The sequence below is a fragment of the Hyaena hyaena genome, unplaced genomic scaffold (assembly GCF_003009895.1).
Source record: "Hyaena hyaena isolate Hyena2069 unplaced genomic scaffold, ASM300989v1 scaffold_359, whole genome shotgun sequence".
In the NCBI taxonomy this organism is placed as follows: Eukaryota; Metazoa; Chordata; class Mammalia; order Carnivora; family Hyaenidae; genus Hyaena; species Hyaena hyaena.
The window spans coordinates 902,387-929,413 of NW_024080994.1; the positions used below are offsets into that span (position 1 = coordinate 902,387).

Genomic DNA, 27,027 nt, shown 5'->3' on the forward strand with positions numbered 1-27,027 from the left:
GGTTTATTCGCGGGCCCACGGATCATAACCTATGAAGGGCGTATTCTCGAGGTAAGAGTTTTGAAATAGAAAACTCAGCTTATGCCATACACGGGTTTGAAATCAACACCATGTTGGCCCTTGAAGCTTACCACACACGGGTGTGGTAAGCGACCTGTCATCAAATGACCCTTTTTGACGTCCCCTGGTGATAAAAGCCTCAAGCACTCTTGGGGCCTAGGCTGAATTTTCTCCACTGGCTTGTTTGGGAACTGGCCTCTTCTAAGCTGTGTGGTACTATTAGCTTGCACTGCTGCCGGCTGGTTGACAGCTGAGCTGGGACTCCTCAAGGCAGAGACCTTCCGGACGCGCTCATTTCCACCTTCAACCGCCCTCGTCTCTCTCGCGGCAGTCTAGGACCATTCTCCAGCGAGACAGGACAGAACAGGCTTGAGAAGAATAGGGGGCAGAGGAAGAGTAAGAAGTAAATGTAATTGGTAAGACTCAGAATAAATGGCAGTGTACCCCTGAAACATAACGAGTAGCACCCTGCTTAGCCGCGGAAGAATGAGACACAGGCACCCCGGGCTAACCGCCCGACTGACCCGCCCCCCACTGTCCGCTCGGGTCACAGTCACGTGACCGGGGAGCGGCGCGCGCGCCGGCCGCGGCGCCCATTGGCGGGCGGCGGAAGCGCGGGGTTTGATGGGAAGGACTTGGCGGGGCCCATCGCTCTGTCAGTGGTGGCTGCTGCCTGCTCGGGAGGCAGGCTGCGCGGTGGCCGCCGAAGCTGGCCGACCGGGACGCAAGCGCCGGGCTTTGCCCGCTTCTTGCAGGTAGAACGCTTAAAATGAGGGCAGTTGGGAGGGGTGCCGGCAAAGGGGAAGCGCGCCCCGCTTTTCCCTGGGAAAGACGCTCCCGGTTCCCCCGCTCGCCTCTCCCAGGCGCCCCCGCCTCATGCCCAGTGGCCTAAGCTCTCTGAGGCGGCGGCGGCGGCGGCGGCGGCTCGTCGAACTCCCGCCGGGCCCCGCGCTAACCAACCTCGCCGCCTGCTCTCCCTTGATTCCCCAGCCAAGTGCCAGGGGGATCTCTGGCGTGCTGAAACCCCCATTCCCCCACCTATCCCCGCGGAGGGGAGGTGGTTTCCCCGCCTTGCTCTCAGGGATTCCGGTGTGGGTGTCCGGGTTGAGCAGAGCACCGGCTCTTTGCCCCACCTATGTCGAGACGAAGGGTCAGAAGGTTCTACGCTAAGCTGTCACTGGAGTGTTCTCCCTATCTTTTTTTTCCCCCCTCCTCTGAGTTGTGCGGAGGCGCCAAGGATTGGGAGGGACCGAAAACTGTCAGTGTCATGCTGCTCGGCCCAGCCGTGTGGGCGTGGATTCCGTGCTGCTAAGAGAAGCCTCTCTTCCACCGTTGTCCTTATTTGAGAGACGGTGGGCGGTGTAAGAGTGGAGGGCAGGGCGAGGTTGCGTAGGTGGCTTGGGACAGCCGAAGGGAGAAGAGCAAATTTAGACTCCATCGATAGTTTATTTCTTTGGGGTGGCTGGGTTCGGTGGAGCATGCGACTCTTGATCTCAGGGTTATCGGTTGGGGCCCCGCATTGAGTGTGGGGATTACTTAAAAATAAAATATTTAAAGAAAATAGTTTAATTTTTTAATATTGTGTATGGGTATTGAGAGTTGGGATTAGTGAACTCCATTTTGCTGATGGTGCCCTCGTGGTAATGAAACTGGTGACTCATTGAATTTTCCTTGTTCTGCTTTTCCCAGTTGGCTTCTGGTTTGTGTCAATTGTTTTTTCCTCTCTATCTGGCTTGGGTGTCACCACTGACAGAAATGACCCCGTTCACAGCAGTATGTGTGCATCTGAGTAAGCTTGGCTTCAGGCATAGGTCCAAACTGGCAGGGAACGCTCATTTCTTGTTCTCTGCAGCCTCCATAGTTCCATTTTAGGAGGAAGTTGATTTTGAACACGTTTTTAAAAGCAAGAATGGTGCATTTAAAATGAGAATTTTAAGTTTCTCTGTCATCTGTTAACATCAGCCCAACACTATTAATAAGCTTACTTAGTGTTTATATGATAACTTGAGAGAGAATGTCAGAAAAGAAGTTCTATGACTATCAAACAGCTATGATTTAATATAGAAACCTTTCTAATTAAATAATCATTTCTTGGAAGTGTTTAGTTCAGAATGAGCATCAGCTTACCATGAAGACCAGAATTAATCAATGTATAGTAAAATTACTTTTAGAGGTGTACTTCTTTTCAGCAGTTTTATTTTTGAGCAATAAATGTGGTTTGGTATATTTCAGAGTTGCCTTTTAGTTAGGATATTTGAAAGTTAGAGTTCTAGAACAAATCACTCTTAAACTTAAATTGAATAGTACAGTATAGAGGTACTGTTGATGGTCACTGAATAGTTTCCACTTAGGTTTGGAAGTTGGTAAATATAAAAGTTAACTTGCTTTGAAAGTTAACTTGCTTTGCTGTTAAAGGCCTGTAGGATTATTTTAATGGAAGAGCCAGCAGAATATTTTGTTTTATTTTTTTAATACTAGAGTAAATGAGAGCAGAACAGTTTCATTTAAAGTACAAACTGTTGGGGCGCCTGGGTGGCTTAGTCGGTTAAGCGTCCGACTTTCGCTTAGGTCATGATCTCGCGGTTCGTGGGTTTGAGCCCCGCGTCGGGCTCTGTGCTGACTGCCGGCTCAGAGCNAGAATTTGATCTAACAAGGACATAAAACAGTTATTCTAACTACATAACTGCATTTGAGATGTTCGAGAAGTTAAGTAGACCCAAATCAGGCTTCTGGAGATGAAAACTACAAATTATTCAATGAAAAATATACTGGATGTGATAAATAGATGATTGGACATGGCAAAAGAAAAAGAGAGGGGCACCTGGGTGGCTTAGTCAGTTAAGCGTCCGACTTTCGCTTAGGTCATGATCTCGCGGTTCGTGGGTTCGAGGCCCACGTCAGGCTCTGTGCTGACTGCCGGCTCAGAGCCTGGAGCCTGTTTCAGAGTCTGTATCTCCCTCTCTCTCTGACCCTCCCCTGCTCATGCTGTCTCTCTCTCTCTCCTAGAAATAAAATAAAATAAAAAAAAATAAAGTACAAACTGTAACTGATTTTTCCAATTTTAAAATTATGAAAACAGGTACTTTATAAGTTTAGAAAGAAAGGCGTCTGTATGAGGAGTATTGTCTGTACTAGGAGAGCTTTCTGATAATAGTAATAATAGTGGCTACAGCTTATTATGTACTCACTACTTGTTGGGCACTGTGTCAAATGATATATAATTTCATTTAATTCATACAATAATTCTGTAAAGGGTAGATATTTTCACCCACTATACAACTGTGAAAACTGAGGCTTAGAGAGTTTAATTTACCCAAGATCACATTGCTAGTATGTGGTTGAGCCATATTTTGAATCCAGACCTTTTTTACTCCTTTATTTTTTTCATTTTATTTTTAAAATTTTTTTGAAATGTTTATTTTTAGGGGGGAGAATGCCAGCGGGGAGAGGCAGAGAGAGAGAGGGGGAGATAGGATCTGAAAAAGGCTTGGCGCTGACAGCAGCGAGCCCAATGTGGGGCTCCAACTCACGAACCAGGAGATGATCACCTGAGCCAAAGTTGGTTGCTTAATCAACTGAGCCACTCAGGTGCCCCTCCATTATTTAAAAAAATGAATACATACATACATACATACATACATACATACATACATACATTCATTTTTGGCATGGGGAGAGGCGCAGAGAGAGAGGGAGAGAGAGAATCCTAAGCAGGCTCCATGCTCAGTACGGAGCCTGAGCGAGGGTCAATTCCATGACCCTGGGATTATGATCTGAGCCAAAATTATGAGTTGGATGCTCAGTTTACTGAGCTACATCCCTAGTCCATTATTTTAATATGACTTGAAGTAAGTCATGAAAATGTAAGAATGAAATGACCCAAGATTTTAAATTTGGAGACCCAAACCTGAGTGTGAATATCAGTTAACGTTGAACATTCAAAACATTGAAATAATATGGTGGGCATAATTATTTATTGGAAAACACATTAGATGCGCCCAGCTCTTAAGGTCATGTCAGGTGCCACTGTGATATCAGAGTGGAAAGAGACTTTACACATTCATGGAAGAATTCTTGGGGACAAGCCACTTGAGACTGAGCCATCTGTCCACTCAAGGGCAGACATTGATTTATGCTTCTCAAAGAAATGGTAGTTATTTGCTTCCTCTTTATTTTGCGTTTGTTGGAAGAGATAGATTAGGAAACAGCAATGACCACAGCAGTAAAAACAATTTGTATTGAGGAATTAGTTATGTGTCAGACACTGCTGTAAATACTTTAGAATACATTATGTCAGTTTAGCCTTTCAATATTAAGATTTTTTTAATGTTTATTTTTATTTTCTTTTAATATTTATTTATTTTTGAGAGACAGAACGTGGGCAGGGGAGGGCAGAGAGAGAGGGGGACACAGAATCTGAAGCAGGCTCCAGGCTCTGGGCTGACAGCCAGAGCTGCGATGCAGGGCTTGAACCCACGAACCGCGAGATCATGACCTGCGCCGAAGTTGGCTGCTTAACTGACTGAGCCACCCAGGTGTCCCAAGCCTTCTGACATTTAAAAGAGGGTCCTTAGCTATCTTTCTGTTACAGATGAAGCTACTGAGAGGTTAAATAACTTATTTAACCAAGGTTTCATAGAAAGTAATGGGCCACAGGAATTGGAGTATGGCAAGGAAGGAAAAATTGTTGGAAAACAGAAGAGATATGAAGTTAAAGCTATAGAGAAAGTTGATTTACTTAATTTTGTTATGCTTTCATTTTTTATTTTTTTAAACGTTTTTTATTTATTTTTGAGAGAGACAGTGCAAGCAGGGGAGGGTCAGAGAAAGGGAGATAGAGAATCTGAAACAGGCTCCAGACTCTGAGCTAGCTGTCAGCATAGAGCCCGAAGTGGGGCTTGACCCCAGGAACCGTGAGATCATGACCTGAGCTGAAGTCGGACGTTTAACCAACTGAGCCACCCAGGCGTCCCGTTATACTTTCATATCTGTTGGAAAGTACTACCATTACTTGTGTATTGTAACCAATCAGCTTCTTAAATACTGGAATTTGATAGGAAAATTGCTGGAACAATGAAAGTTGACTCATTCTTTGATAATGATCCCGAAAGCATGAATATAGCATTTAATGACTATTTACCACAATGTTGTTTTAGAGGACAAATTCTGAAACAGGATAATCTGCTTCAGGAATCTTAAAGGCTAAGGCATAGTTTATTTCATTGACACCATAACAATTCTCCAAGCAAGTAACTGATATCAAGGCTGGTATTAATTGCAACATTATGCATATATTTCATATTATACATACTTAAAAAGTGATATGCAGTAAAAAGTAAAAGCAGTGCTTGCAGACTTCTTGTACCACTTTTTCCCCTAACTGGAGCTAGCTGCCAAAATGATTTGGCAAATCATTTAGCTTCTCTTCCATGCAGATTTAAGCATTCAGATTTAATCAGATGAAGGAATTGGGCTACATGATACACTGTACCAACACTGTCTCTTGTGTTTGTAACTTACTTTCCACTTCAGTAGCTGTTTACCAGCTATTTGAGAATGTCAGAGGTGCTTTCATATTTTTTATATATAAATATTCCAATCTAATTTATATAAAGCAGACTTTATTTCTGATTATGTGTTATTAGGAATAACTAGTTGCTTCATAAAAAGTCAAAAGTAAAATGTTGTGTCTGGCTCTCCTGCTTAGTATTTTTGGGACCAAATCACTTCACTAGCCTCGGTTTCCAACATTTGTAAAATGGGATGATAGTACCTAAATAATAAAATACATGTAAGGCACTTGTTTTAGGGGCTCCAGAGAAATAGTAGTATTTACTATTTAACTGGTGTCTTTATTGTTGTCATTACTTTTTTTTCAATGTTATTTTAAAGAACTATTTTTAAAAAACGTTTATTTATTTTTGAGAGAGATAGACAGAGTGCGAGTGGGGAAGGAGCAGAGAGAGAGGGAGACACAGAATCAATCTGAAACAGGCTCCAGGCTCTGAGCTGGCAGCCTGACATGGGGCTCAAACCCACCAACTGTGAGATCACGACCTGAGCCAAAGTCAGAAGCTTAACCAACCAGGTTAAGAACTATTTATTTTTAAGTCAACTCTACCCTCAACATGGCACTCAAACTCATGACTTCAAGATCAGGAGTCCCATGCTTTACCAACTGAGCCAGCCAGGCACCCCTGTCATTACTTTTACATATTAAAAATCCTGATTTGTGATGGCTACAAACTTAACTTGGAGGCATATAACTGTTATAAACCAAAATGTGTATAGATCAGTTGTATACAAAACACTATGCTAGACACCATATGGTTAATTACCAAATAGTAGAGAATTACTATATACTTTGAGAATACCAAGTTAAGTGGTTCATATAAATCCCCTCCCCCACCCTGTCACCTTTCTTAGTATTTTTAGCATCTTAAGAAGGTTTCGAGATCTATTTAATGTTTTAACCTAGAAAGTTATAGGTTTATTCATTAAAGTTTCAGGATTTCCTATAACTGCATTTTAGAAATTCGAATACTTAGTTAATATTGAAGAATTAATAATACTTAGGTTGCAACTTAAATGTGGCTGTTAACATTCATTATATTTATAAACACCAGAAAATTTCAGGACAGATTATTGGTATATCTGGTCCTAGAAATCACTTTGGAAATGAAAGTATTTAAGCTCTTCTCTACCCAAGAAAGCCCAAGATGAATATGTCTTATGCTAATTCCAATCTATAAATAGTGTTGCAGAGTGAATGTATTTACTCGGTAGTGGTGTTATTTTGTGGTTACATTAATGGTTTAAAAAAATGTAAGAATTATGGCCTAACTTTTTTGTGTGTGGAAATGAAGTAGTTTTATACATTAGCAGTATATAACTATGCCTGGTAAAAGTATATATTCACTATTCAACTTAAAAGAATAAAAACTTATATAGTTATTGACTGGTAAATTGATTTAGAATCTAAGATTACTGATACATTTTCATCCATATGGTAATACTATAATACATTTGAGAATCCTAGAAAAATGGCTAAAATAAGGGCATAGATATACGGACATGGAAGTCAACTGATTTGAGGGACTTAGACCCAATTTCAGAGAGGAATGTTTATTTGGATGTTGGAACAGTAGTGAACAGACCAGAAATCTGAAGATAGAGTGGCTTTGAATCATGTTTCTTCTGAGCTATTGATCAAATTGCTGAATGTCTTCTCACTTAAGTTTCTTATCTGCAAAATGGGAATAATGAAGGCTATCCTGTGAAAAATGGTGGTATAGTAAGTTTAGTTTACAGAAAAAAACTAAAGCTCCAGAAGCATTAAATGATTTGCTCAAGGTCACAGGTAATCTTGTAATCCTTATTTTCCTATTCAAAATCCAGTTGGCTTTCTGTTATTACTTGTAAAATGATGTTATGCTAAACATTGTAAAATGCTCCTAATTCCAAATAACTAGTTTAGTTGGGATATAGCTGAATGATAGAAATATTGTATCTAAGCGGATGGAGTGAAAGTAATATAGTAAAACTTTTCTTACAACATTAGGGGACCTACTTTAAAAAACAGCAAATTACAAAGTAGCATGCATATACACTGCTGAAATACCTTGTCATTTAAAAGCCTTTACAGCTTATTTTTACTTTTAAATATGTCCTGTTTTGGAAGAAGGGATTTCTTGAAGGGTAGCCTCTATCCCAAGACTCTCTGAATTGAAATTCCACATAAGTGGAGTCCAAAGAAATTAGTATTGTATGTTATTTTTTGGCAGTATTGCAACATCTGTATTTTATAGTGGGTATGCTGTGTGTTTAACTTAAAAATTTTAAATACTTGCTTTTTTTCTAGCTGTGAATTCCTTTGAACAATTCATGATATTTATCATTGTGCCCAGTTTCTAAAAATAAAAGATGGGTGGATTATTTTCTCGATGGAAGGTAAGTTATTTTTCTTTATGGCCAGTTCTTAGTCTAATATAAAGTGTCACATAAACCTATTTGTAAAAGTCTCCTTTGTAGTATAGACTTGAGTAAAGCTTGATATTATCCCTAATTCTACTTAATTTTCTTCCTTTTCTTGTGGATTATAAGAATTATAGTTCTTATGAATTATACGTGGACTTTAATAGTTCTACTTGCTATGTAGGTATGTAATGTCTCTGTTTAAAATAGTTATTTCACTTTGACTTATGAATTATTTTTATTTATATATGCATTCATGTGCAGATGGCTATCTTTTCTTGCCTTTTTTCTTTATATTGCCTACATTTTAATCTTATTTGAAAAGTAGTTGAAATTACTGTTGTGGTTGAAATAGTTGAAATTATAGTTGTATGCTATACAATATCTGTTTTTACAGGCTATCTCTTTTTCTTAAACCTTGCCATAAATATTTGCTGAAATTATACTAGATATACTTTTAAGAATTAGAGGCTTAAAACAAAATTTAAAATGTAGTTTGATTTTATTGGTTAAGGCCCTAGAGAAAGTATCTCCAATTTAATGCTATAAAATAGAAAATATATTAATACATGCTCTTTTCTAATCTGAGAGGAGATAATGTAACTCAGACAGACTACTTTGCTTATTTTTAACTCCTTTTTAGTATAATAATGGAGTCTAGCAAAGCTTGGCATAATAATTTTTGGACTGTTACTGGAGCTGCTTTGTTTTGGATTGGTATTCTATGGACTCCTTGCTCTTCCCTTTAAAACTTTACTACAGTTCTGCTTGAGGATCAAATTTGCCTATTTTTTCTTTGTCTTTGTTAGGTTGAACCATATGAAATTACCAATATTCAACAGTTTTGACTTACATAAAAAGCAATTTCATATGGTTCAACCTAATGTTAACAACTCTTATGGGAACTATAATCAATTGATATTCATTACCCTCTTGTATTATTGAGTACATAATTGGTAAATGGTTTCACAAGTGTTGTATGAGACATTTTGGCTGGTTTTTATTCTAGGTGTATAAAAAATATTTTTTAACAAACAAGCTCTGCTATAATGAAGAATTCTTAGATGCCCTTTTAAAATCTAATATTCAGAAAAGTACTCTAGGAATACAGAATGAAGGTCGCCTATTGATTTTGACGTTCAGAGTCCTAAATGACTTTTAGCAACAGTAAATCAGACCATCTTTAGTCTTGAATTTTTAATATATGAGTTCTTTTGAATAATCATATCTAAGAAAATTTTTCTTGGAGGAAAATTTCTTACTCTCTATAAAAGTATGTCCTATTGGGGTTAAGAATGGTAGAAAATGAGCTATCAGAGTTGAAAATACTTCTAGGACTAAAAAAGGCAAGTAGGAAAATGCTTCTTTCTTTAATCTTACATAGTTCCTTTATAATTTTAATTTAAATCTAAATGTTATTTATAAATAAATAGGAATACACATTGTTTAACAACATTTGAAAAAAATTTTGAATAAAAATGTTTTTATGATTTTATAAATCAAAATGTGTCTAAGTTTGCAATAACAAGTTTTAATGTCCCATCTGTTCTTATAACAGACAAAACGTTCAACTGTAGAAGTTCTGGAAAATATAGATAAGGTATGTTTTTTAGCTCTGGGGTGTTTTAATTTGTCTTAGGTATTACATGAATATTAGTATAGTATATGTGTGGAGTATTTTGGAGACTGGATCTGGTTTGGGAATTTAGAGATGATAGAGAGAAAGCCTGAGAACTTTAATGTTACATTATCTCAAAAAAATCCAAAGTGATTGATTCAGTGACTTAAGTCTGTGTCAATAGAACCTGTTAGAATGGAATTAGATGCAGAGCATGGCATAAATCAATCTTACAGATAGGATAAGGTAGATTATAAGCTAGTCTGCAACAATTTTTGTCAGTCCACAAACTTCACAGCTTTTTATACTTTCTATCATTATCAAAAATGGTTATTCCTTAGGAATATTAAGAGTAATGAATAGATTGAGAGAATCTAGTTATGGGTCACTGTTTCAATTTTTATTAATTATTTTTTTTTAAAAGTTCATTCATTTATTTTGAGAGAGACAGAGATAGCCCAAGTGAGTGAAGGGCAGAGAGGGAGACAGAGAATTCCATGCAGGCTCCACACTGTCATCACAGCGCCCGACATGGAGCTTGAACTCATGAAACTGTGAAATCATGAACTGAGCTGAAACTAAGAGTCAGATGCTTAATCAACTGAGCCACCCAGGCACCCCAATTTTTATTAAATTCAGTTTTATTTATTTTATAGCCAGGTTTTTTTAGACCTTATAAAGGGAGAATTATTACTTGTTTAGTTTAATAAACATTATTTATTGATGTCAATTTCATGCTTGATCTTTGCTAATTTGGTAGGTTAAAAATAGTATCTTAATTTTGCATTTAAGAGTAACTTGTCAGAACAAGCATTTTCATGTTTTTAAGCTCATTTTTAATTTTCTTTTTTGTATGTTCTGTTTAAAAATATTAAGGTATTATATTTCATTGACTTTCAACAATTCCTTCTATATAACCTCTCTATAATAAAAGTTTTTGTTAACATTTTGATTTCTGTATGAAATTTGAGATTCATTTCAATAATATAGAATAATTTTCTCTTAACAGGAAATTAAAGCATTGGAAGAATTTAGGGAAAAAAATCAGAGATTACAAAAATTATGGGTTGGAAGATTAATTCTCTACTCTTCAATTCTCTATCTGTTTACATGTTTAATTGTATACTTGTGGTATCTTCCTGATGAATTTACAGCAAGACTTGCGATGACACTTCCATTCTTTGCTTTCCCATTGATGTAAGTAAATTGTTCTTTTAGTTGACTTTTCCTCTTTTTGACCAGGTGGTTTAAATATGTTAAGTCTCTCATTAGTATGAAATAGTAATGTCTCAGTTTGAGTAAATTTTTTTCCTTCATTTTGAAAAGTATTTCTTTAAAAAAGTAAACCAAATGTTTTAAACCTTAATTTATAGCTCAACATATCTGAGGAATATGAGTCAGTGACATTAGTAGTAATGACTCTAGGTGGGAATCTTTTGTGATTCTGTAATAGATGGTCATACTCCCCTAGGGGTTTAGGGCATAGAGTGGAAATCTCAGATTGTGGGTAGTGGTAAGTGAGGAAGGGTTTGTAAAAACAAAAGGAACAACTGACCCAGTAATTCCAAATATATTCTATTCATTCTATCTCTCTTCCCTTCTCTTAGTTACTGCTATAAAGCAATTGATAAATATAAATATTTTATAATATGGGACTTTACTGAAAGTGTGTAATGATTGAGGATTTTGAGAGACAATTGAGTAAAAAATTGGAAACAATTCTTGGTATTTACGGGTACCTGTTTTGTAGGTATTAGATTATAATGGTGTATGGTATACAAAAATAAAAAATCTCTGACTGTGTATCTTAGACTGCATATATCAATTAGTAAGTATGATGAATATTCTGAAAGAGAAGTGTTAAATGCTATGGGAACAGTTAACAGAGGCCCTAACACAGTCAAGGGTGGAGGTGGGGGTCAGGGAAGGGCCTTTGTATTTATTTTCTATTATTGCCACAAATTTAGCAGCTTAGAGCCACGCCCATCTATTGTATCACAGTTTGTGTAGACCCAGGTGGCTTGACTGGAGTCTTGCAGGCCTAAATCAAAGTAATCAATCAGCTGGACTGGGATCTTATTTGGAGTCCTGTGGGGACTTGGGGGGAATCATCAAGGTTTAGTCAGGTTGTTTGCTGACTTGTGCTGTATCTCTCTGACTTCCAATTCTGCCCTCAACTCAGAGAAAGCTCTGCCTTTAAGGGTTTAACTGATTATATTAGACCCACCAGGATAATCCAGGATTATCTCCCTTAAAATCAACTGAGTAATACTTATTTTATTTGCAAAGTCCCTCACAGCAGTACCTAGATTACTGTTTGATTGTATAACTAGAGGATGGGAATCTTGGGGAAGGAGAGAGCTAGAGATAGCTTTAGAACTCTGCTTACTAAAGCCTCCTTGAGAAGTAATCTTTGAGTTTGAGATGCAGAGAATGATTATGTGTATGAAGGGTGGTGTGAGATGGAGTTGCTAGTCTTTTAGGGAGAAGGAACAGCATATATGAAGGCCCTGAGGTGGATAGAACATGGCAGTTTTAAAGAATCAAAAGAAGACCAAAGACTGGATTATAGGGAAAGTCAGGATAGTTAGGCAAGGGATATTTCTTTAGGGCTTCAGAGTCCATGATAAGGACTTCAGGACTTAATCTAAGAGTAATGGGAAGCCATTGAAGATTTTTAAGAAGGGATATGATATGATCATATTATTATTTTGAAAATACTATTGAGGCTATCCCATGGAGAATAAATTAGAGGGGAATAAGGATCGATCTGAAGCAGCAAGTTAGGTTATTATAGTTGTCTGGGGGAAAAATGATTGATGGTGATTTGCAATTGAGTGGTGATAGCAGAGTTGAAGAGAAGCAGATATGCTGAATGAAGTGGATGTATTCAAGAGATTTAGGTAGTAGAATTGAGATAATATGGAGAGGCTCTTTGGTGATTGGATGGATGTGAAATGAATAAATGTAGTAAGGATAAAATTTAAGTTTATAGTTTGGAAAGTTTGGTTGATGGGAGTGTCATTCATTTAAATAGGGAATACCATGAGGAATAGCAGGTTTGGTGACCCACTGAGACTAAAGTACCTGTGTTCTATCTAGATGGAGCTGCCAAGTGGGATGGCTAAGTAGGAGTATGAAGCTCAGGGGAGAAATTTGAATGGGAGATATAAATTTAGGATTCGGCAGCTTATAAATATTAATCAGAGCCATTATCTGTTCATTCAGTAAATATTGGGCACCTGCAATGTGTTAAGTATTGGGCTAGACTCTAGTGATTGAATGAGAAAGTAGTGACAAGGTCTCTGCCTTCATAGAGCTTACATTGGGATTAGATGTTAAAAAATGAGAGACAAGTAAATAAACAGTTAATTTAGAGAGAGATAAGTGCAATGAAGAGAATAAGTGCAATAAACAGGGTGATGCGCTAGAGAGGAACAGGTTTCTTTTGAGAAAGTGGTACTTGAGTTGAGAACTAATATGTGGGCGAGAACCAGCATGTAAAGAGTTGGAATTTATGGAAGATTATTTATGTATACAATGTATATACATATATGCTTCGCTGGGCATGGAGCCTATTAAAAAATATATATGCATATAATATAATGTATAACAGTAGCATATATATCTCCATAGAGAGATATAGGAAAGCCTTATCCTCAAAATTTTAATGGAAATTCTGTCTAGGTGATGGAATTTTAAGTAGTTGTTTCTTTCCATATGCTTTTTAGTATTGTTTGAATTTTTTTACATCAGAGTATTCTTTGGATACTGAAAACAAAAATCCAAGAATCGAGGGAAGATCTTTATAGGAAAAGAGAATAGAAAATACAAAGGCTGGGAAATAGAAGAGAGCATGACTTATTTGAGGGTCTATGATGGAGAGAGTAATAGGAAGTATGCTTGCAGAATCAGATAAGTTCTGGATCATGGGAGGATCCTAGTGCTAGGAGTTTGAATTTCATTTTGGGTGAAATGGGAAGCTTGTAAGGTTTTAGTGGAAGGTTTTAGTGGAAGAATGGCATGATGAGGTTTAAGTTAAGAGGATCATGTGTGTTGCTGTGGAGACTGAGTAGCGGAGGACAGGGGTAGAAACAGATATCGGCTAGGGTGCTGTTATAGTTTAATCTAAAAGTAAAGATGGATTGGACATACCAGTAGCAGTGGAGATGAATAGATGACTTGGCAGTATTTCGGAAGTAAAACTGAGACAACTTGATGGGAGGAAATGGAAGGTAATAGAAAAGGAAGAGTGGGGATATTTAGGTTTTTTGAGGGGTGTAGGATAGCTTTCTTTGGGATTGTTGTAGTAAAAAAAAATTGTAGTTCACAACATATTTTCAAATTGGGACTCCTGGAGATCATAAAATGTTAGCTTTGTATATAGGTAAAAGAACCAAAAATTGAGTGCATGGGTATTATAAATTAACATCTCTGCCATTTTCTTTATTTTTTTTCTCTTTTGAAATCTTTTGGAATGCTTCTTATCCCAGGCATAGTAGTGGATTTTATAATGCTGAGCCCCTTTCCCTTGTTCCTTTCTGGTTTTTCATTAAAAGAGGGGAGAAAAGAAATTTAGAAAGGGAATACATGTGATGTTTAGTTGATTGAAACATCTTTAAAAACCTTAAAAAAACTCACTTGAGTGCCACTTAGGTGGCTAAGTCAGTTGTGTCTGACTCTTGATTTTTTCTCAGGTCAGGATCTCTCAGTTGGTTAGTTCTTATTACCCTGAATGGGGCTCTGTACTGACATTGTGGAGCCTGATTGGGATTCTTTCTTTCTTTCTCTCTCTCTCTCTCTGTCTCTCTCTCTTCTCTGTCTGTCTCTCTCCCCCTCCACCCCTTTCTCCTTGCATACATGCACTTTCTCTCTCTCTCAAAAATAAATAAGCAAACTTAAAAAACCCCTTCAAAAACCCACCTCACTTGACATCCATTTCTATATAAAAATAGATTTTTTAAAAAATTATGAAACATTTGTATCTAGTTGCAAAAGAATGACAGGGAACTTTACTGTGTTAATTATAATGGCTGTTCACAAATTGTGATCTACTGGATCTGCTACTATGCTGCAGAAGACTTTTTTTGGCAAAAAAATCATATACTAATTGTTCCTAAAATTAGAAAAACTTAATTTCTTTAAAAAGCTTATTTCTTCAGTTTGATCTTTCTGCTGTTTTGAATATGAGGCTGTATTATCCTTACCGTGTCCTTCTGCCTGTTCTGCATCACCTGCATCTAGTATTTCTTGGCTTGTTAAGGTTCAGAGCCATTTCTCACTTTGTCTCATTCACATTTGTGACCTGGTTCTTAACTACTGCAGCTTCTATTTCACTGAGCTCTTCACTTTTGGAAGCATAGACCAGTTATCAAACAAAGAATAGCATTGTCCTTCTGATTGATGACAATCAAAAAAGCATGAAATAAAATACAACAACGTGAAAGTGGATGCTGTGGTATAAAGAAAGAAGACTTACCACAGGACATTTTCTTTCAGTGAGCTATTGTCTAAGTTTATTCATGGGCTTTTTTTCCTTTGGAAACAAAAATTTTGAGGTCTGGACCGGGGTTTACTTGAAGAAATGGAAGCAGAATTAGTAATAAAATGTATTGTTTTACTTATCACTGTTTACACTGGTTATAAAGCTTAGAAATCTACCTATAATTGCAAAAAGTGACTCACTTCTGCATTACAAATTTGCCAAATGCTTTTACTAGACAGAGCAGTCATGGATTCGGGACTGAGCATATATTATATAGTCATAACTATCTTAAAATTGTCTTTTATGATAGAATATCAATACTCTGTATAAGATGCCTAGATGTTTTATTATATCTTCTTTTCAGGATGTAATAGGGAGGAGCTTGGTATGATTATCAACCTATTATTTTTCTGCCTTTCAGATTCAATAATATATTTATATCCTTGATGTTTTCAACTATTACTGAAACAAATTATAATCTAAATGCTGAATTTGTTTCATTGGAGTCATTATGGCTGTGGTCCAAAATGAGGGAAGGATGGGGCGCCTGGGTGGTTCAGTCAGTTAAGCTTCCGATTTTGGCTCAGCTCATGGTCTTGCGGTTTGTGAGTTCAAGCCCTGCCTCAGACTCTGTGCTGATAGTTCCGAGCCTGGAGTCTGCTTCGGAATCTGTGTCTCCCCCTCTACCCCTCCCCTGCTCATGCTCTGTCTCTCCATAATAAATAAATGTTAAAAAAAATTAAAAAACAAAATGAGGGAAGGTTTAGATTGCAGTTTAAATTTTGTATTTCTTGATTATGCTGGCAGATATGCATTACCTTGGGAATTGGTTCATTTTCTAAGAGTGAACAGCCATTAAACTTTGTCTCTATCCCTAACTAACTCTACAAGCAATCTTAGACTTTTACTCCTGGATACCTTTTTCTTCCAGATTATAAGTTTCTAGAAATTTCATTCTCTATAAGATCATTTCAGAGGCTTATTAGCATAAAACATTGACCTTCCCGGAGGATTTAGTTATATTTTCTCCCTCCCCCTTCCCTCTTTCTGTCTTCCTTCCTTCCAAGTGTGCACATGCATGAGTTGGGAAGCAGGGCAGAGAGAGAATTTTAAGCAGGCTTTTCTGCTGAGCATGAAGCCCAATGTAGGGCTTGATCCTACAACCCTGGGATAAAAAAAAAGAAAGAAAGAAAAAGGAGAGTTGGATGCTCAGTTGACTGAGCCACCGAGGTACCCCAGCCATATTTTCCTTCTGTTTTTGTTTTGTGTGTGTTTTTTTAAGTTCTTAAAATGGGGCTATAGGGGGAAAAAGTTAAGCAAAGGAACTGAGGAAGGTGGTCTTGCCCCTATTTTTTATGTTTTTTTTTTCCCCTACTTAAATCTAAAGCCATTTGAGGATAGGACTTTGATCTTACACAGTTTTTAACACCTCCTTCCCACTCTCTCTCTTCCCAACTAGCTGGTAAAAGGTATTCCTCAATCCAGCTAGAAGGGTTGGCAAGCATAATTTGTAGCCTTTAAAAAAAATTTTTTTTAATGTTTATTCATTTTTGAGAGACAGAGCCTGAGTGGGGGAGGGGAGAGGAGAGAGAGAGAAGGAGACACAGAATCTGAAGCCCCAGGCTCTAGGCTCTGAGCTGTCAGTACAGAGCCTGATATGGGGCTTGAGCTATTGAACTATGAAATCATGACCTGAGCTGAAGTCAGTCACTACTGAGCCACCCAGGTGCCCCCAAATTTGTAGCCTTTTGAGGAAAGTTTAACATTTCTTTCAAGGTGCTCTAATGAGAATACAAAGTATCTCTTATCAACTATAGTTGGTTCTTAAAGGAGAAGGTATCTGTGACCATCTCTTGATATTTACTCAGGGATAATATTTACTAGGAGGTCTTGGTAGGTAAGAAATCATTTTGCAAGCATCCCTTTTGCAATTGATAGATATTTGAATATTGATAGTTATTCACTTCGTAGATTTTTGTACTTAAAGAATTAAGTACAGAGACGTAATTAAGAGATCCTTTAATGGGAAGATTTAGTGTTGTTATGAGATCAGTTCTCCCTAAATTAATCTAAAAATGTGTGATCACATTAAAAATACCAACAGTACTTTAAAAAATCTTGGCACACTCATTCTATGCTTTTTAGTGGAAAAATAAGCACACAGATAATTCTGTGATAATTTTAAAAAAAGGAGAGGAATGAGAAGCAGAGATCTACCAGGCATCAAATCTGTTATAAAACTTCATTGATTAAAAGTTTGCTATAATGTATAAATAAATAGTATATAAATTAGAAGTTTGGCACAGTGTATAAATAATGTATGAATTAATTAAAAGTTTGGCACAGAGCCAAGAAAAAGACACAAGAATCTAGAAATAAATCCCCAAAGGAATTTTTATATATGCTAGGATATGATATGACCTATATGGTTTTTTTATATATGATAAAGATGACATTTGAAATCATTGAGGGAAAATGGTGTTGAGTTATATCCTCCAAAAAAGTTAGTTCAATTAAAAAAGGCTTGATTCTTGCCTCATTCTTTATACCAAAAGAAAGCACTGTTATTAATTTGTCTGAATGTGAAGGTAATTCTTGCTAAAGCCTTTGATAATTAAATAAGCTGACAAAATAGTCAACATAGTTATAAATATTGACACCTGTGTACCTATTTGCTAAATCTTCTCTAAAAACATTTCAATAAATTGGATAGGTTATGTGGTTGTTGGAAAGATAGCACTTAAGTTTGGCAGAAAGTGGTGAAAAACTTTCACATTTTGGGTGGAGGTTTATGAAATGTTAATCTTTTAGTAAAATTGAGAAAGGTTTGATTTTGTTGATTGAATTTTAACTGTTCTGCTATATTTTAACTTTTAGCATTTTTAATTTTAGTCCAGCAAAACACTGAATATTAAGGATTTAAAATACTTACTATAATTAAAATGTAATTCTTTAAAATTGCGGCTCCAGGTATTTCCTGTTAGTACACCTTTATAATTTTAGAGTGCAAGTCACTATGTTATATATTTTTAAAGTTTATTTTATTTATTTTTATTTTAGAGAGAGAGCACAAGCAGGGGAGAGGGGCAGAGGGAGAAAGAGAGAGAGAGTTCATCTCTAAGCAGGTCCCATGCATCCTTCACCCAGACTTCCCCAGTGGTAACATCTTGCATGAGTACAGTAAAATATCACAACCAGGACATTGACATTGATTCAATTCACAGAACCTGTCAGATTTTACCAGTTTTACATGCACTCTTTTGTGTGTGTCATATATTTCGATGTAATTTTATCATGTGTAGCTTCATGTCACTACCCCACGATTCAGATTCAGAACAGTTCTAAAACCACAAAGCTTGGAGCATTTGGCTGGCTCAGTTGGTGGAGCATGTGGCCCTTGATCTCAGGGTTGGGAGTTCGAGCCCCATGTTGGATGTAGAGATTACTGAAATAAATAAAAAAAAAATAAAACCACTAGGCTCTTTTTGCTACCCCTTTATAGTCATACCAGCCCTCCTCCACCTTCCTCCTTCTTAACCGTTGCCACCCACTAATCTGTTTTATATCTCTATAATTATTTCAAGAATTAGAAAATGAGATCACATAGTATGTAACCTTTTGAAACTGGCCTTTTTCTTTTTCATTCAGCATATTCTTGAGATCCATTCAAGATGTTAAGTGTATCAGTGGTTTCTTTTTTATTGTTGAGTTGTATTCCATAGTAATGACGTATCATGGTTTGTTTAACCATACATTTGTTGAAGGACATTTGGGTAGCTTCCAGTTTTGGGCTATTACAAATAAAGCTTCTATGAACATTTGTATATCGATAGGCATTTGGACATAAGTTTTCATTTTTGGGGGGTATATGCCCAAGAGTGTAATTTCTGGGGCATATGATAAGTACATGTTTAGATTTATAAGAAACTGCTAAACATTTTTTCAGAGTAGATGTACCATTTTACATTTCCACTGGTTGTGTATAAATGATCTAGTTCTGGGACACCTGGGTGGCTCAGTCAGTTAAGCGTCTAACTTCGGCTCAGGTCATGATCTCACAGTCCGTGGTTTCGAGCCCTGCGCTGGGCTCTGTGCTGACAGCTCAGAGCGTGGAGCCTGCTTCAGATTCCGTGTCTCCCTCTCTCTCTGCCCCTCCCCTGCTCACTCTCTGTCTCTCAAAATTATAAAATAAAGACACACAAAAAAAGAAAGCAAATGATCTAGTTTTGGGTGATGGGCATTGAGGAGGGCACTTGTTGGGATGAGCACTGGCTGTTGTATGTAAGCCAGATTGACAATAAATTATATTAAAAAGGTAAAAAAAATAAATGATCTAGTTTCTTTGCATCTTTGCCAGCATTTCATTTTTCACTATTTTCTATTCTGATCATTTTGATGGGTATGTCATGATATTTCATTGTGGTTTTAATTGACATTTCACTAATGGCTAATGATGTTGAATTTCTTTTCATGTGTTTATTTGCCATATATATCCCCTTTTCTTTGAAATACCTGTTCATATCTTCTATTTTCCTGATTGGATTATTAGTCTTTTTGCTGTTGAATTCTGAGAATTCTTTAATTTTTTAAAAAAATGTTTATTCATGGCAAACCATGAGAGGCTCTTGAATGCTGAGAACACACTGAGGACTGATGGGGGTAGGGGAAAGGGGAAGGGGGGTGATGGGCATGGGGAAGGGTACTTGTTGGGATGAGCACTGGGTGTTATATATGTAAACCAACTTGACAATAAACTATTTAAGAAAAAAAATAAAAATGTTTATTCATTTTTGAGAGACAGAGAGAGATAGAGCATGAGACAGTGAGGGGCATAGAAAGAAAGGGAGACACAGGATCCAAAGCAGGCCCCAGGCTCTGAGCTGTCAGCACAGAGCTCGAACTCATGGACTGCGAGATCATGACCCCAGCTGAAGTCCGACGCCTAACCGACAGAGCCACCCAGGTGCCCCATGAATTCTTTATATGTTGTAGATATAAGTTATTTCAAGAACACTTCCCTGGCTATAGGTTCTGAAGATTTTATTTTTTTTTCTATGCTTTTTTTTTTTAAACATTTTACATTTAAGTTCTTAAGTCATTTTGAGTTAATTTTTATATAAGGTGTGAAGTTCATGTTCAGATTCTTCTTTTCTTCTGTCTTTCATTTTGCCCATGGGTGCCCAGTTGCTCCAGAACCTTTTTGTTGGAAAGGAATTGCATCATATTTAACACTATGAAATGACCTTTTTCTGGTTTAAGTTTTTTTGAGGGGGTCTTGAATTTAACCTTGTGGGGCATTAAGATACAGCTCCTGTGTTCTTGGTATTTGTCTAGTTTACTTTTGCCCTTTGTTTTATTTTCTTCATCTTTCAAAAACTCTTAGTTTTAGATTTTAGTTTATGTTACAGAGTTGGTTTTTGTTTTAATGCTCCAGTCTGAAAGTCTTTTGCTCTGGTGAGTTTAGCTCATTTACATTTATTAAGAGGAAGATGTTGGCCTACGTTTTGAAATGTAACTTTGTATTTTGCTTTTGTGTTTTTTTAAACTTAAAAATAAATCTCTAACTATGTGGTATGTTTATTTCACCCAGTTATTTGTAGTGGGTTGTATGAGTATGGGGGCATGCCCTCTTACATGCCATGCTATCTAGAGTTTTCCTTATGATCCAGCATTTAGTGTGCTAATTTGCTCAGCTTTTATTTTTCCTAGCCAATAGTGTTAGGTAACTGTATATTTTTTTCCTAATACGAAACCTCTTTTCTTCTCTGCTGCCATAGAAACAATATTCTTTGTGAACAGAGCATTTCTAATTTTTTTTTTTAGCATTCATCTTTAAGAGACAGAATGTGAGCTGGGGAGGAGCAGAGAGAGAGGGAGACACAGCATCTGAAGCAGGTTTTGGGCTCTGAGCTGTCAGCACAGAGCCCTATGTGGGGCTTGAACTCACAGACTATGAGATCATGACCTGAGCCAAAATCAAGAATCATAGGATTAACTGACTGAGACACCTAGACACCTCTGTAAACGGCATTTCTGAATGATTTCTCTTTAAGTTCTCTGCCTTCTCTGTTTCACTGTTGGACTCAAACAGAGGAGTTTCTGTGTATATAGCATGTGTTTCTTATTCTTTTATTTTTTTGAGAGAGAGTGTAAGTGGGGAAAGGGCAGAGAGAGAGGGGAGAGAGAATCCCAACTGAGCCACCCAGGCACCCCTATCTTTTTCTTGTTATAAACATGGGGTTAGGGCTTTTACACTTTGAGAAATTTGTCTTGCTCCTGCTTTGTGGGATAAGTAGTTTTCCTTCTCTGCTTGCACTCTTGATCTTCATGATCTCCATTGCTTTTGGGAGTTGGATTTTAGCTACATCTTAATTTTATCAGAACAAGAATTTGTGTTTTTTTCTCCTTGTTGTTTGGAGTATTTCTAAGAAGAGAAGAGGGAAAAGGAAATTATGCCACTGTTCTCAAAGGAGGAGTCAGTAGTAATATCTTTAATATTTTCACAAAATATGTTGCTCTGTTTTCATAAGTTATATCTAGTTATTAGAGTAAAAAATCTTTATTGGTTTATAGATTTTTGAAGTGCCTTATTGTTTTTCCTAAATTTCATTTTAAAAATACAAAAGAATTTCATTTAATTTAGCCTTAAAGATTAACTAACTGTATGTGTTCTACCTTCTCAAGTCTTGAAGGAAATGTATTGATAGTTCATTTTCTCCAGCAGTAGTTCTGATAAAAACCAAAAGGAGAATCTATTGTCCACAAAGGGGGATACTGAGTTTTATTTTGAAGCAAGGAAATATATTTCAGTTCTTACAGGTTTTACATTTTGAAAATTATATACGCTTTTAAAAATACATATTTAAGAAAATTTACTGAAAATTTACTGATTACCTACAGAATTCTAGTCACTATCTCTGCAATTCCTTATCCTGTGTTCTCTGTTTTCCTATCCCCTCCTCCCAATTTTCCCTATATCATCTCTCTGCTGCCACTGTTTCAGTGGGTTTGTAATGGACAAATAGTATGAGAGTTTTCTGTTGTAAGATCCTTGAGGATTATGAGCAGTATGTTTAACTTCTTTCCTTTCCTTTGATAAAGACAGTGTTCAGTGTCTTTTTTCATACTTAGGTAGTTGTCTATATCATAAAAATGAATCACCACAATATAAAAGCATGTATTGTTTATAAATGAACCACCACAATATAAAAAACATATATTGGTTATCTATTGCAGTGATAAGTTTTCCCAGAACTTAGTAGCATGAAACGACAAATGTTTATTAACTCTCACAGTTGCTGAGGGGTAGGAATGTGAGAGGAGCTTACTTGGGTTATTCTAGCCTAGGGTCTTTATTCATATATAAATTGCAGTTAAGCTGTTGGCTGGAGCTGCAGTTATCTCAAGGCTTAACTAAGGTTGGAAAATTTACTTCTAAGCTCACACGCGTAGTTGTTGGCAGGCCTCCTCTCTTTGCTGGCTGTTTGCCACAGACCTCTATTTTTTGCCACATGGGCTCTTCCATAGAGTTCCCTGAATTTCCTTATATCATACCAGCTGGCTTCTCTTAGAGCAGGTAATCCAAGAGAAAGATGGTGGGTGGAAGAAGAGGCCTAACATGGATGCTGCAGTGCTTTATAACCTAATCTTGAAGTGACATACTCTTACTTCCGCCATATTCTGTTAGTTACACAGACCAACACTGGTTAAGAGAGTGTTAAGAGGAGACAGGGTTCACTGGTGACTACCTTGCAGGCAAACTCTCAAGAATAGCAGTGATCTATTTCAGAGAGAAGAGGTAACTTAAATTCAGATGCAATGTATTTTTTTAATAAAATTGTGAATAATGTTTATATACTTATTCTGCCATGTTCTATGGAGAAAGAGGTATTTTGCTATATTTACATTGAATTTAAGAGATGATCTTGAAAACTTTGTGATTAGGGTCATTCTTTGATTCACTTTTAATATCATCTGATGTCTTATTCTAATGTAAGTCCTAAAGAATTCTCCTCATAAAAACTTTGAAAAGAGGTGTCTAAGTTTACTTATCAAATATTTATTTGAAGGTAAATTTTCTTTTTCTTCTAGATTGCTTACCCTATTTAGTAGAGAAAATCCTTCCAATGTTAAATAATAGACGAGGAGGAGCAACTTACATTTGTAGAGTGGGCTTGATTTGTAAAACGTGCTTTTCCCTTAGGGCATGGGAATGGACACATATTTGGAGTTGATGCTTACATAATAAGCGATGTATAATTTGTTTTCTTTTGGGGGCTTCATAAACCTCTTTGAGAGTGAAGAACACAATGGTCTCTCCAGAGGGATGCACTTATGCACACAAAGGTAATTTCACAGTTCTGGGGCACCCTCTGAAGGTCCATGGATTTTAGATTGAGAACTCCTCCTTTGAAAGAAGAGGTAGACCTTTGAAGATCTCTGAAAGAAAGGAGTACTTTTTGATTTTCAAAATAAAAAGGGAAGCAATATATTGAACTCTAATTGGAAATGTTTATTTCTTTTCATTTTATAAGACTTCTGATTTACTTATCCTAATGATAGTTTTTGTTTCTGAATTTTGTTTCCTCCGTAGCATCTGGAGCATAAGAACAGTACTTATTTTCTTCTTTTCCAGGAGAACAGAAAGAAATAGTAAGTTTAATTTCTAAGTTTTTATAAACACATTACCAAAAAAACCCTCCATCTTTTAGTGCATTGGTTTCTAATAGAATGGCAGGTTGTAAAACATATATTGAAATGACAATGTGGTAAGTATTAAAGAGTTTTTACTATCAGACATTTTGTATGATCAAGATTGTTCTTTTTTTTTATTTGTGTTATTTTTGTCTTGTTTATTTAGAGTTCTTTTTACACAAAATTATTTATTTAAATCGAGAAATTGTTAATTTTTATATAAAACTTATGTTGTACCATTCTCTTTAATAACCTCACAGCTCCTAGGCTTTTTTTTTTAATTGAAATATGCAAATTATGGTAATATTTGCTTCTGTAATCTATGTACAGATTTTAAAGATTTTTCAGGTCTTAAAAATATGAGTTATAAACAAAGATATGCAAATTTCATTGTAAACGAACTTTATATATGACTTCTTTTTTCTTTTCTTTTAACTTTTCATTTTGGAAAATTGTATATACCTAATTACCTATACAAAAGTAGGGTGAATAATATAATAAGTTCCCATATAACTATCACACAACATAAACAATCACCAATTAATGGTCAGTCTTGTTTCATTTTTACCTCCACCCACTTCTCTACCTACTGTATTATTTTGAAGTATATCTCAGTTATATCTATCCATAATAGGCTTTAAAACATACATTATATAATTCATGTAACATAATACGCAATTATATCTAAAAAAATTTTAATATCATAAAATATATTTTGTTTGACTCAAGATCCAAATAAGGTTCATACAGATATAGGACTTTCAAACTGCAGTCCTCACTTACGACTTCTCTTCAGTCCAGTTTAAGTTCTCTGGTCTAGTCCAATGACCATTCCTTACAGATATCCTTGACTCCTTTGCTCCTTTTTCCCATCCTACTTGGCTGGCAAAAACTGCACCTTGTTTAAATACAGTAATATGCTTAATCTATGACTGGCAAAACTCTGTCCTGGTTAAGAACTTTTATATGCTTAATCCATCCCTACATCAGGAAAGCTAAATTTATTTAAATGTGTCCTCAGTACTGCTACATAGTCCTATTTTATAGTTCCCTAGAAAATTCACGTTTTTCTCTTTGAGAGCATTTTTTGAGATTGTATTTCTCTTCAAATCACTAATATCTGCCTCCCTGCAAAAAAACCCCCAAAAATCAAATCAAAATAAAACCAATTAACCAACCAAATAAAAATTCAAAATCTACAAACAAACAAAATCTCATAAAATTCACCTGACCATTCTCACGTGATAGTCTCACTTTATGGAGAAAATAGATGTAAACAGATGAGAGCTACCTCCACTACCACATGTATGAAGTTAGCTTCATCTGTTAGTATATTGTCATCCTTCAGTGGTAGTCTGGAAGAGTGACCTTGATCCCATTTATGGCTAAGCCCTCCATTAATGTTTTGGATTCTAGATGCTCTGTCCATCTCAAGAACTTTGCTCTTGCAGTTACCTCTTCTTGCAGTTATCCACTTTTGCATTATCTGTTTCTATTGGATTGTCTCTATTGGTGTATAATCCTGTCTCCATACAGTCAGCTGGAGGGGAAAACCCTATCCTGACTCCATATTCCCTTTAATCTACCATTGATTCCTCTCTCTTCTTCAAAGTCTTAATCATCTTTACCTCCACAATTGTCTTGAATCTGCCTACTTCTAACTTGCTTTACCACTACCACTGTTCTAATTCAGGTCATTATCATCCCCTACTTATACTATTGCAGTGGCTTCCTAACTAGTCTATTTTTAAGGTACAAATCAGTTCTATTGATTTTTTCTGCTTACAATCCTCTGATGGCTGCCAGAGTAAATCTGAATTCTTTACCCCTACTTTCTGTCTTATACCTATTTCTCTAACTTCATCTCTTTCTACTCTTTTTTTTCACTTTTGCTCCAGCCCTCTTTTTGTCTTACTGACAAGTTTTAGTTCTCTGCGTGTCAGTTTCCTAATTTGTAAAATGGAAGCATGTATTATTAACATCATTAGTATGAAATATTTGTTTTGGCAAGCTATTGTATTAATTGAAACTATATGCCAAATCATAAAAATTGCAGTGTTGTATTACATGTGGGCTGATGGTACTGGTTTTTCTTTTCCATTCCTTATTCTTTTTTATTTTTGTTGCCTTTTAAATTTTTCTTGTCTTATTTAATGGGTTAGAACTCAGTATAGTGCATTGAAGTGGGAATAGCAGATATCCTTGTCTAGTTTTTGATTTTCAGTGGAGAAGATTTTAATTTTTACCGTTACATGTGATATTTGCTGTGATTTTAAAAAACATCGATACTTTTTATCATATTAAGGAAATTAAGGTTATGGTATTGTTTCCAGTGATGTTTAGTAATATAGTAGATTCCAGGAGGACAGGAAGAAGTTTAAAACAAATATGATCTCTGACTTCATGGAACTAACAAAATAGTGAAAAATATAAGAAAACTTGGGGCGCCTGGGTGGCTTAGTCGGTTAAGCGTCCGACTTTCGCTTAGGTCATGATCTCGCGGTTCGTGGGTTCGAGCCCCGCGTCGGGCTCTGTGTTGACTGCCGGCTCAGGGCCTCGAGCCTGTTTCAATCTGTGACTCCCTCTCTCTCTGACCCTCCCCTGCTCATGCTGTCTCTCTCTCTCCTAGAAATAAATAAAACATTAAAAAAAAATTTTTTTTTTTTAAATAAAAAAAAAGAAAAAAGAACTTATTTTAAAAGAGTGCTTGGAAACTTTTCTCTAAGGAAATTAAATATGTGAATATTTTAACTTACAAATAGGCACGCCAGGGACAGGAGTTGCTTTAAAAATTTATTTCATGGATCCTTTTATTTAAAAAGAATTACTAATATATTTGAATAGGTATTACATGTATATTTAAAATTGACTTCATAAAAGACTGTCTTGTAATCCTGCATGTGTTATTTTTAGCATAAAGTCAGGTACAATATTATTTTTTTTTAAGCCTGAAGCTATTGATTGTGTCTTTACTTTTTACTCTCTTTAGTTTTATATTCTTTGTTTTATACCTAGCATAGATTAAGGGTTGGCAAACTATAGCCTGTGGGTCAAGTCCTGCTCACCCCCTGAAAGTCATGATCTAAGAATGATTTTAACATTTTTAAATCATTGAAAAAATTTGAAAGAATAAAATTTTGTGATATTACATTTATTTGAAACCCAAATGTGTTTTATTAAAGCAAAATACTGTCCA

The 27,027-nt window shown here is 36.2% G+C and overlaps 1 protein-coding gene across 2 annotated transcripts in view; it reads left to right on the forward strand.

Annotated features, from left to right (window-relative positions):
• The first annotated feature begins 216 nt into the window (after nt 1-216).
• LNPK (lunapark, ER junction formation factor) overlaps nt 217-27,027 on the forward strand; it is a 72,612-nt gene continuing 45,801 nt past the window's right edge. Inside the window, exons 1-5 of one of the 2 annotated variants that reach the window (XM_039250138.1) lie at nt 217-476; nt 7,922-8,010; nt 9,593-9,634; nt 10,662-10,849; nt 23,731-23,789. In XM_039250138.1, coding sequence (XP_039106069.1) covers nt 7,984-8,010; nt 9,593-9,634; nt 10,662-10,849; nt 23,731-23,789 — 316 coding nt within the window. In that variant the 5' untranslated portion in view covers nt 217-476; nt 7,922-7,983. Of the gene's footprint in view, nt 477-701; nt 816-7,921; nt 8,011-9,592; nt 9,635-10,661; nt 10,850-23,730; nt 23,790-27,027 lie in introns of those variants that run through there. The other variant, XM_039250135.1, reaches the window with a different exon arrangement.